At 38.9% G+C, this 11,731-nt stretch overlaps 1 protein-coding gene across 1 annotated transcript; it reads left to right on the top strand.

Moving 5' to 3' along the window:
* Positions 1–3,771: 3,771 nt before the first annotated feature.
* On the top strand, positions 3,772–11,453 carry LOC148325802 (B-cell lymphoma 6 protein homolog). Its single transcript, XM_088311988.1, has 9 exons — positions 3,772–3,838; positions 5,718–5,888; positions 5,961–6,182; positions 6,916–7,683; positions 8,039–8,148; positions 8,244–8,378; positions 9,442–9,572; positions 9,826–9,963; positions 10,398–11,453. Exons 2-9 carry the CDS (start codon positions 5,734–5,736, stop codon positions 10,521–10,523), a joined length of 1,785 nt encoding a protein of 594 aa, XP_088168114.1. The 5' UTR covers positions 3,772–3,838; positions 5,718–5,733; the 3' UTR covers positions 10,524–11,453.
* The last annotated feature ends 278 nt before the right edge of the window (positions 11,454–11,731 follow it).

The following is an 11,731-nucleotide window of genomic DNA, read 5'->3' as shown; positions in this document are numbered from 1 at the left end:
TATTTCGCAGCTAAATATTCCAATAACTACGGTACTTCAGGGCATCCGCTCACATCAACCGTGTATGTAGCTTTCACGCATGTGAAATTAAGTTAGACTTTTTTTTAATCAGTGTATTTCTATAAATAACTATAATACAATGTAAAATAAGTGAAAAAAACATTATTACAAAGAAATCAACACTTTTTAAAAAAACATTTATCGTTCATTAACTTTACCAGAGGAGGGGAAACGGAGAGGAATGCAGCTCCTCCATTGAAAAGGACACGTCTTTCACAATAACATGGAGAAAATATGATTCAAGTGTTTCTTATTATGTCTGTTTCTTTTCTAATTCATTGATTGATATTAGCGCATCATTTCAGGGAACTATGTCCTTTTCTGTTAAAAAAGAAACATCAAAAAGTGGATCATCACATTGTCATTTAAAAGATTACCGTAATTTGCTACATTTCTTTTGATCTTTTCTCAAATATTTTTATTGCTTTGCTCACGCTATCGCCAGCGAATGCTTTCTCATTTGTATGTCTCATAAAAATCAAGAAAACAACACATGCACAGCCTAGTTCAAAAGGCGAGAGGATGAGCACAGATCTTTCTGCACATGTATGAGAAGCGCTTCCAACAACACTGTTTTTAGCAGTTTCTCTTTTCTTATGAACCAAACTCACTGTTTAGAGCAGGCGTGGGCAAACTATGGCCCGGGGGCCACTTGCGGCCCGTTAAACGTTTTAATCCGGCCCGCCAAACTTGAAAATGATTAAATGAATATACCTGGTTAATGTTTTATTTTCTAAATACTCTGGTCTGTCAAACACAGATATTTTGCTGAAATGCTTTCGTTCATTTTCATTTGAAATTAAATGTATTTTTTTTTCTCCGATGAGGTGAGGTAACCAAAACACTCCATTCATCTGCTCCTGCTCCGGCCCCTCTGTCAAATTTTAGAACCCATTGTCGTCCACCAATCAAAAAGTTTGCCCACCCCTGATTTAGGGTTTTATTTACATCTTTGGCAAAAGTTCAATGTCACATGTCCGTCAACATGGACCGGCTTCTGCATTCATTCAAAGCGGCCGCTGTGATTGGGTGACTGGATTGTACGTAGAAGGAATTGACGCCTCACGACCACATGCGAGGATGCCTTTATGACGTGATTACGCCAACATTAAGCGTTAGTTGCCTTAATTAAAGCGATGCGATATTTAAAAAAAATAAATGTCTACATGTAATTGTACATGCCAATTTGTTCATATATTGAAAATAGTACGTACATATAGGTATTTTGTCTACGACCATTTTGTGGATCACTTGAATTGTACAAAAAAGGGGCATTTGTGTCTGTGAGTATTGTAATATTGTCGGTCTCCATGTGCAGATGCACCATTTGTGTTCAAATAATTATTCCTTCAAGCATTACAACACTGCTACGTACTGTAAATGCGATTTCTTAGCTTCTCAATACTATTGTTTGTTAGCATTAAGCTAACTGCTGTAAAGGCAAGGACATGTGGTTGTTTTCAACAAGTCAATTAATTTGTTTTATGTTTAGTTTGACAGCAAGCTTTAACTTCTTATTTGAAAAATCACAATCACAATCTGGTAAACTGCTGCTTGTCGTGAACTGAGTTGAGTTCACGGCCACCATACACTGCTTGTATCTCGAATTTTCGACTCTCGAGTTAAAGCAAAAGAAAATAATTTTTAGAAATCATCTAATAGACAAGTCATATCTTGAACCACTCAGAAATCGGGCCACTTGTATCTCACGCCACTACTGGACACACATAGTAATAAAATGCATAAATTGATCTTGCACATACTCAAAACAAGCAGGAACAAACATAAGTCAATAGCTTGCAAATTTACAATTGTGAAGCATGAAGACATCTTTGTCATTTAGATTTTTTAGATATGATTGGAATGAACGAGTCATTGATCACTTGCATGCATGGCCCCCCAACAGAAAATCTTCTAGTTACGCCCCTGATCATATTATTGTATTGTGTGTGTGTGTGTGTGAGAGAGTGTGTAAATATTTGGCCATTTACAATAAGACCACATAGTGTCATAGTGTTGCTACATTTTCATGATGACCGCCTGATTCTGTGTGAGGACACCATAGGCACTTTATACAGTAGTGATGTTGACCCAGTAGCCTCCCTGACCGTGCCAATCAAATGTGGCGCACTTATAGTGGCTGGTGAGTGCATGAAAAAAGTTGCAGTGCATCACGATCAGTCCTTTACAACAAACAGAGGAAGTGGTATTTCCCTTACGTACTTTATGAGTGTACTGCTGCCAATTCCAAATCCTATCACTGCACTATCATTATTTAATTTAACTTATTTGATGTGATATGAATAATACAAAGCAGTTAGTTCCCGATTAAAGGTCATCCGGTCCAAGCTTTACTAACACGTGTATTGTGAAATAGTGGGACTTGCACCTTGTAATACTTAGATATGCAGCCGCATGGTGGTGAGACAGGAAGTGGTGGGGACAGATAAGCGAAGGCAAACGCAGGTGGAAAGTCGAGCATTTGGTGTACTCATGAGAACATATTTTCAAGATCTGGCACGTTTATTGACATGTGTATGGTTAAAAAAAATACAAATAATTGGACGTTCAAATACATGCAACGTTTCATTCTCACACCCTTCACAATAATTCTTGACACTGTGCGATAAAGTTATACATACTATTCAATACTCAATAATATTGTACTTTGCATTAATTATAAAAGTATTAGTAATGCATAGTTGGACTATAGACACATATATTACATACCAACATGCAACATCTTAAACTTCTATTTTTTGTATTTTGATTAGATTATATCTATCTATCTATCTATCTACCTATCGATTGATCAATAAACTTTTGATCGTGATTTAGATTTTGGCTTCTCTAATCATAAAAACAGACATGTAATTGTCGAAAAGCAAAGAAAAATGCTGCATGTAAATCAATGAATAATTGTGTTTGTTGATCGGAATTGTGTGTTATGATCTATTCCTTTTTGATTGAGATTTTGAACTTGGCTTCTTGCGATCATTTAAATATCATAATCGAAGAAAAACAATTAACGTTCTGCAGCAGAGTGCATATGCAAGTTCCTGTGCTATTTTAGTGATTTCTTTTTTTTCCTCTTACACGTGTTACACATTTTGAAAGTTTTACAGAGTGCATGAAGATTGAAATATTATTTTTGTTTTTATTTCTTTGTTATTATTATCACCACATCTATCTATCTAGACATTTTATGAGTTTATGCATAGTGTACTATGCATTGGCTCATAGATCTAAATATTGTCAAGTTAAAATAACTTTGTCGACTTACATCCATTACAAAGTTCTGATCATTTATTACAACAGAGTAGGGGAGGGGGGGGGGTTGTAAAACGTGTATTACATGTTGAAAATTCCAAAATGAGAATTGACTTGTACGAATGTGAGTGTGCGGCCACAAGTTCAACATGTTCTCATTTTCCTCTCAGTATTTATAACTTGGTCAGCTGACCGCTCACTTGGAATGTTCCATTGCTCGGGATCGTCGGTGAAACGCTCGAAAACATGACGTTTACCTTAGCGAGTGCAGTACAAATGTAAAATATACGTCGATCGAGTTCTAAAATACTACGTTTATTTTACGCTGTGTACTCTGTGAACGGGGTGTGAGAAAGAGGGCAATGTTTTTTTTTTTTACTCGACCACCCCGCCGCCCACAAAATGGTACGGTCTGATGTTGAAATTCCGAGAATTGAGCAGCTCAGTTTCTTAGAACTGGATTCACAGAAGTGGAGTGGCTGGGATTTTCGAGGAAACTTTTTACAAGGTTAGTTTTTTTTCCCGACTCTCCGCCCTTCCTCGCCTTCACTTTTCCCCACACAGCAGCACAACTTTAGGCATGCCTTGCTCGGCTGGCTTGCTGTTTTATATTTCCTATATCAGATATTAACAACAGTGCTGCTTTTACAGCTCCAACCTGATAATAATTTGTGACTTGTATAGGTGTGGAGGTGGATTATGTTTGTTGACATTTTTAATGTGCTTGTGATTTGTGGAGAAAGTTGGGCTCTTGACTTTGAATTGTGGCCACATTGGCTTGCCTTTTCTTTTATGTAAGCACTCTTGCTTGGTAAACTTTTTACGACCCTGCTGTCACTAAACGTGGCGCAATCTGACCGGTCTGTCTGGTTTGCGCGTCGTTTTTACTGTCAAGTAAACGTTACAAAAGCTAGCGGGGGATTTGTTTTCCACCTACTAACACCATTTCCAGACAAACTAATAATGGCGGAGTCTGAACTTGAACGCACCGTTGTTGTGTTCAGGGCCTGACTTTCTTGGTGTGGCCCCCGACTTACTGCGTAGCCCAAAGCGAGTGTACTTGAACGCAACATGATTATTGTCCTGACCAATTTCGGAGTTTGAGAATAAAATGGGGGGGCTGAATTATAAGATTTAGATAGAAAATAAGAAATCATTGGGTTCAGATGCATATCTACTCCCTTATTATTATTACTTCATTCTTACCTTGTTTTTTAAGTTTAAGATCAACATCTTTAGACAGCTGAGTCACTGAGGGTATGTAATAGCTTTTCTAAGTCGAGCCATAACCCTGTAATTAAGAGACCGTAATAAATTAGATCAAGGCAAGGAGGTTACACTATTTTTTCTTTCTTTTTCTTTTTTTTTAACTAATTCCGCCTCCTCCTGGAGAGAGACTGCTAAGTAACAACTTATTTTTTGCTCCCAGAAAGAAATTCATCACAGCATATGGGAGTAATCCAAAGATACGATGCAAATGTGTATAATAATAGTTGTGAGTAGCAATCAAGTGTTATTATGAGTTCAGATTTCAATTTTCTGATGAAAACTATATCAGAACTGTGTTGGAGGGAGAAGTAACGGCATAAAAACTCATGCAAATAAAGTTAATCATGCGTCAGAAAAAAATTGATTCTCAATGCTGTTTTTTTTAGTCCAGAAATCATGAGTTGTCTTGGAAAAAAATAAACTTAAAGACATAATTAAGGCTGTTATATGGTTGTATGTAGTTTATTATTATAATATAATTGGATATATACCCTACGACTATCTGCCAACCAGTCCTAGGTGTGGCCTTCTTGCCCAAATTCTGCTGGGGTAGACTCCTGCTCACCCGTGACTCTAATGAAGACAAGCTATGAAAAGAATTGATGGATGGATAATAGCAAAGGTTTGAACACTGCTCTTCAAAAGTGGGGTCATAGAGCTCCTTGTGGTTGAAAATAAAAAGTTGTTTTTTTTAAATGATGAAACCATTTCATCAATCAGAATTACAGTCAAGATATGTTTAATGCGGTAAGAAAAAAATCGAAACTTTTTAACAATAGTTGTATTTATGGGGGCTGCAGATATCCCATTCTTGACTAATTGGATAAAAGTTAATTTTGCATTATTAAACCCCAAGAATATGCACGTGTGCCATTTGACGCTTGGCCTGGTGAGTGACGTGGGTGCCAGAAAATCAAGTACATTTGGCCGTTGTGAGCTCAGGTTAGGCTGACTGTTAACTGGTTACCCGTTAGTCAGGAGGTCTAATTTTTCAAAAAACATTCTATTAATTGTCGCAGTCCCATTGTTTCTCTGGCTAACAAAATAGTCTGGCGTACCCCAAACATTGGCAGCTTTAAATCCCATGCATGCTTTTGACAAACCTTCCATTTGCTTAGTTTTCACAGCACGGCGATGACTACAAATGGGTGTGTTCAATTTACGCGCCATGCAGGTGACGTCCTGCTCAACTTCAACCGCCTCCGGAGTAGAAATATCCTGACTGACGTCACCATTCAAGTGGATGGACAGCTTTTTTACGCTCACAAGGCCATCTTGGTAGCCTGCAGGTAATGAAGAAAAGCAAGTGGGCCGCAGGACAATGTGGACAATGATCCTGACTGCTGTTTTTTTCCTTTTAGTGGCTTCTTTTATTCGGTCTTCATGAACCCTGAGAACGCAAACCTCACTGTCATCAGTTTGGACCCCAAAATAGATCCCAAGAGTTTCTCAAACCTCTTGGACTTCATGTACACATCTTGCCTTAACTTGACAGACAGCATGCTGGTGGGCACCATGAACACGGCCCTGTACCTCCAGATGGAGCACGTGGCTGACACCTGTCACAGGTTCATCAAGTCCAGGTAACCATAGCAGCACACATGCTCTGCAGTAATCCCTTGCATATTCAACTGAAATGTCTTAAGATGATGCTAAAGCCATGTCTAAATAGGAATTAGTGTCAATGAAGTATGTTCAAGTGATACATCTTGACTGAGACCAGCTTTTCATGTCGGGGGAAGGAGCTAAATTGCCTGGGTTGTTTAGTGGAAGATGTGGAGAGTATGCCGCATTCACACTTCCTGTGCATTTTTTCAGAATCAAATTGGAATTTAAACACGCAGCACAACCATGTGGTGCCATCTTGTGGCATTTTAGGGCATGTCACAGAGCACATAAACAGGAAATCGGTGATTTTTAGAATGATCATTGAAGATGGGTTTAAAAATGCACAGAGAGGCAAACTGGCAAGTAGTGAAACGCAAAAAGGAGAGGGACTCTGTATGTTGAAGTGATACGGCTCGATTTAGAGACGGGATTTGTATTTCAGGGGGGAAGCTAAGTTTAGCCTGGGTTTTTCTGGAGAGTCTTTGCAGCATAAGAATGTACACCTGTAAGATGTTTATTTTTAAGGGCAGTGTAGTAAAAAAAAAAAATCATGACATTAAACTGTTTAGGGATCATAGTATGTGGTATATTTTTATTCAAAACTATTATAATGGGCAAATATTCATAAGTGGGGTCCCTATTGTCCGCAAATAGTGGTAAATACTGTAAAGTGGAATCAGTGATTTATGCTGGATTATTTTTCTCCAGGTCATCTTTAAATGTGCATGTTGAAGAGGTGCAGACCAGCATGTTGCCCCTGACTGACCAACTCTCCACATTGAGGCCCATTCACGTGACAGAGTTAGATGTTAAAAACAGATACAAGGCGGCATCGCCTCCTCTTCAGGAGTGCAGGGGTTACAGTGTTTTTCGGGGTATCAATACTTCCGGCTCCTATCATGTGTATGGTGATCGCCACTTCCCCCCTGGCAAGCCCGAAGATTCTCAACCGATGGGTACCCCTTCCAGAGCATCGTCCTTGTCCCAGAAAGCATTTTTACAAGTTCCCAGCACCAATGTGCCTCACAAGGAATCCTCAGCCATTATCGGTTTCCACCCCACTATTATTCGACCTGCGACCCACATGGAGGAAGACGGTGTTCAGCACCCTCTTACTAACTGCCGTAGATCGTCTCCAAGTTTTGGCAAAGGTGTGATTTGCAGCCCTCAAAGCCCCCTCAGATCCGACTGCCAGCCCAACTCACCCACTGAGTCGAGTAGCAGTAGAAACGCAACCCTGAGCCTCAAACAGCCCCCCGATTGCCCCAAAGAAGCCAAGGTCCGAAATTGGAAGAAGTACAAATTCATTGTGATGAACCAAAACCCAGTGAACGAGGAAACGGATGTTCCGAGAGGCAGCCCTGAAAGCGGCTCTCCTTCGCGTAGTCCCTGCAGAAGTGGCGGAGACCAAAGGGAATCCCAAATAGAAGAAGCAGTCAGTGAGCACAGAGAAGAAAACCCCATGACTGGTGATAGGTAAGATTCCATCCCAAGTTACACAAAGTACACTTGTTGACTGGTTTGGACAGTCGTCAAATATGAGACTGGGGTTTTATTGCTAACAAGTTTTAAAAAAAAAAAAAATGTTAAAAGAAATGTTAAATACAACAGAACAAAACTTTGGCAATGCTTTCAAAAATCTAAAATAAAACAAAAACAATTGAAGAAAACAAGACAATAAAAGGGTGACCAAGTTAAAAACAATAGATATAAATGTGAAAATAATGGCTTAAGTTGCCAAGGAACAAAATGGAGAGCATGGGATGAGTGCATGACTTTGAAAACAACCAGAGCAATGTTCAACTCATGAATGTCTGTCCTTCTCTTCCAGCCACCACAAATGCTCCTCTTGTGGTTGCGATAGCCCTCAACAGGTGGAGGGCACTCACCTCTTTCCCAACTCTTACTACGGAGAATCAAAGTTCTCTCAGTCAAGCTGTGGTAATTACAACTCCGCCCCCCCCCCCCTCCTTATTTTTAAGTATTTCCATAAAAGCTCAAACAAGACGTTCTGACGACACTTCTTTTACTGACAGAGGGCTTCCCGGAAGAAGATTGCCCCAAAGACCACGCGGCCCAGGTCCACAGGAAGAAGCCATACAAGTGTGACTGTTGCCAGGCGGCGTTCCGCTACAAAGGCAACCTCGCCAGCCACAAGACTGTTCACACAGGTGAGAATCATGCTTGCAATTGAGGTCACAATAACCCATTTTGCATCTGTGGAGGATAGGGTTCTATTGTTGCTCAACAACGGAAAAGCAGTAACAACAGTTCAGTGTTAAAACAGAAATACACAGCAAATAAAAAAAAAAGTCTACACACCTCACTATAAATATTTTAAAAATTTTTCCACCATTGATCAGAACAATGACCTGTGCAACTCTAATCAATCCCATTGAAACAAATGCGCATGTCCTTGTTAAAAGTTCCTCTGATTAACCCCAAATCAAATTCTGATGTTCTCATAGGCTTTCTTCCAAAATGGATTTTGCTTTGAAGCAGAAGGTGAAAGTTTTGTGCCAACACTGATTTCTGTTTTTGAACTAGTCATAATTCATTCTACCATATTTTCCCACATGAGTTTGGGAGATGTTGTTATGGTCCAATAAAACAAAAGTGAACTTTCTGGCCATAATTGCAAAAGGTGTGTTTGGCACAGACGCTTCTCATTACCAAAAAAACACCAATCATATCTACAGTGACAGCATCGTGATTTGGGGCTGTTTTCTTCAGCTGGAACTGGCGCCTGAGACAAGCTGGAAGGAATTACGAACAGAACAAAATAGCAGCACAGAATCTTTCGGCAAAAAAAAATAAAAGCATCAGAAAAGCCTTGTACAACATCTGAAATGTATTTGTGGTGAATCGGGGGCACTTTAAATGGTGGCATGTGTGCGCTGAGTGTCATTTAACACGGGTTTGAAAGTGATGGTCAATTCTGAACGCAGTCATGTTACCAGTTGTGCAACCACATTATTACAGGTCGTTTGTTTTTACTTGCCCTCTGGAAAAGATTTTTGAAAATGCATTTCAGTTGTACAGGTTATAGAGATCAAGGTTTGGTCGGTGGTATTTTGTGGACAAAAAAACATTCCGACATTGGTGTGTAGACTTTTTATATCGACCGTGTGCCGGTGAGACGACTCCTTATATTTAGCCATCACTTGACAGGCTTGTATAAAAATAATCTCGTTCATGCACTGTATAAACTAAAATTGTTGTTATTATTTGTAGGTGCAAAGCCATACTGCTGCAACATCTGCGGCGCTCAGTTCAACCGACCAGCTAATCTGAAGACCCACACTCGTATCCATTCAGGGGAGAAGCCATACAAGTGTGACACGTGTGGTTCCAGATTTGTTCAAGTGAGAATCTCTTTTCGCAATCCTCTTTCATACCACAGAAGTCACAAATATCTAACGACTAGCCAGCAGAGACGACAATAAATGTATTTTATTTATTGATTTTAGTTTTACCTTTGTGGTGACAAAATAAGAGAATTCAACTTTGTACTGTGTTTGAACACCAATATGCAAATATGTAGATTAATTAGCATCCATGTTGCGGTAATTATAAAGCTTAACCTTAATAATGTTTTTTTGTTGTTGTTTATGGCAGGTTGCCCACCTTCGCGCCCACGTGCTAATTCACACAGGAGAGAAGCCATACCCTTGTGAAATCTGCGGAACACACTTTCGCCACCTACAGACGCTCAAGAGTCACATGCGCATTCATACCGGAGAGAAGCCTTACCATGTAAGTGTTTCTGACAAGTCTGCTCTCCTTATTCACTCTGACACGCTGGGAAGAAACAAGAGTAATCCCATCTTCTATGAGCGGTAATCCAAATGGGTAAAGGGAAGGAACTGAGCAGGTATTGAACTTAAATATAAGCAGGCTTGCAAAGGGCTAGAAAATGTCAGGTATTTTTCGAGGAAAAGCTTTCAGTAAATTTCCATGGAAAGCTAAACGTGGATTTAAAAAAAATAAAATAAAATCGGATGAAATTGCTCGTAGCCTCACATTCTTTTCATATTCAACTGTACTTGCATGAAATCACCATTTTGGTCCATTTTTAGCCAACCTTCAATTGTGTAAGTGTCAATGTTAAGTTAACAACTTGGAAAATGTATGGAAATTGGAAACCCTCCACAACAACTTCAATTTAACTTGTGTTGTTTATTCCTCAGTGTGAAAAGTGTGACCTCCACTTCAGACACAAGAGTCAGCTGAGGCTTCACCTCCGACAGAAGCATGGCGCCATCACTAACACCAAGGCGCAGTACCGCCCCACGTCCGGCAGCCTGGCCTGCTGATTGTAGCTCCCGGCCATCTTTTTTTTTTTTTCCTCCATCGGCCAATGTATTGTTGAAAAAAAAAAAAAGATTTTTTTATCCAAAGAAGCATATATTGTCAATGTTTGACTCGATTAAGTATTTTAGAGTATATTCTTGACCACCTCAAACAACTGAATGTATATTGGGACTGTGAATTTGAAAACATTTTCTCGTCAACATTTTTCTTTCCAACACCAAATTTACTGTTACAGCTTTCTCCAGTATTGCTACAAGTTTGCCCACCAACGTCATCATTTCAGTTGTAAAATGCCATCTGCTGGCAGAGCGTGGATATGTTGACTCTTGATTTTCATGTCCACAGTGAGCTTTACTGAAGGACAGTGACATGTTTGTCACTTTTGGTACGTATTTCTCTGTACAGATTGATTGATCCATTTGTATTTTGCATTGTATGTACAGTATAATCTTTTCATAAGGCATCATTGGTATTTTGCACACTTATTGCTGTTATTCAGAAAGTCTTCAGACTTTTCAGCTATTTTTTTCCCGTTACTAACGTTGAAATATTCTCGAAAGCATTTACCCTGCCCCTGATGCATGGTTAAGAATGAATTATTTATATTCAAATTTACATTGCCATATTGTCGCGATTTTGGTGCTGCAATATTTTCTGAACAAACAGTACACCTTTGACTGTATTATGTGTATTACAGTGCCTTAATATTCTGTTTTATTGGCTACAGTGCCGGTTTTTAATGTAAATACAATGTACACTCATGCTTTTTGTTAGTTGTTCACTGTATGCCGCTCCTAAAATGCAGACAAGCTAAAACATGCTCAGGAATATTGCCTATATTTAATCACATCTTTGTAACTGCAGAATAAATAATATATATTTATATTTATGAAATAGAAATAAATATGCTTAACGCAACAGCACTATTCTCGTTCTCACGACTCTTATTATAACTCTACAACCACTCATTTGGCCTTTAACGATAATTTATGTCACACAATTAACTTATAAAATATCTAAATATACATTTCATGTAGTTAAGTCACAAGATACTTGAAATTATCATTATTTTACATTTTAATATAGTATTAAATAATCATGGCTCATCAGCTTGCAGTATCTAATTAAAAAATAAATACAAAATGTCCCTCGCCCCAAATATTAGGGAAAGGACAAAGTTGTGCATGATAATTATGCTCTATAGCAGACA

The sequence above is a fragment of the Idiotropiscis lumnitzeri genome, chromosome 12, assembly GCF_059441095.1.
Source record: "Idiotropiscis lumnitzeri isolate Australia: NSW breed Sydney's pygmy pipehorse chromosome 12, RoL_Ilum_1.0, whole genome shotgun sequence".
In the NCBI taxonomy this organism is placed as follows: Eukaryota; Metazoa; Chordata; class Actinopteri; order Syngnathiformes; family Syngnathidae; genus Idiotropiscis; species Idiotropiscis lumnitzeri.
The sequence above is the reverse complement of the archived record's forward strand: the minus strand, read 5'-3'. Positions and strand labels throughout refer to the sequence as shown.

Excerpts from the sequence above, each read along its gene's own strand:
- LOC148325802 (XM_088311988.1), top strand. The coding sequence starts at position 5,734 with ATGACTACAAATGGGTGTGTTCAATTTACGCGCCATGCAGGTGACGTC. Across the intron at positions 5,889-5,960 it reads GCCATCTTGGTAGCCTGCAG|TGGCTTCTTTTATTCGGTCT; the intron begins GTAATGAAGAAA and ends TTTTCCTTTTAG. Across the intron at positions 9,573-9,825 it reads GTGGTTCCAGATTTGTTCAA|GTTGCCCACCTTCGCGCCCA; the intron begins GTGAGAATCTCT and ends TGTTTATGGCAG.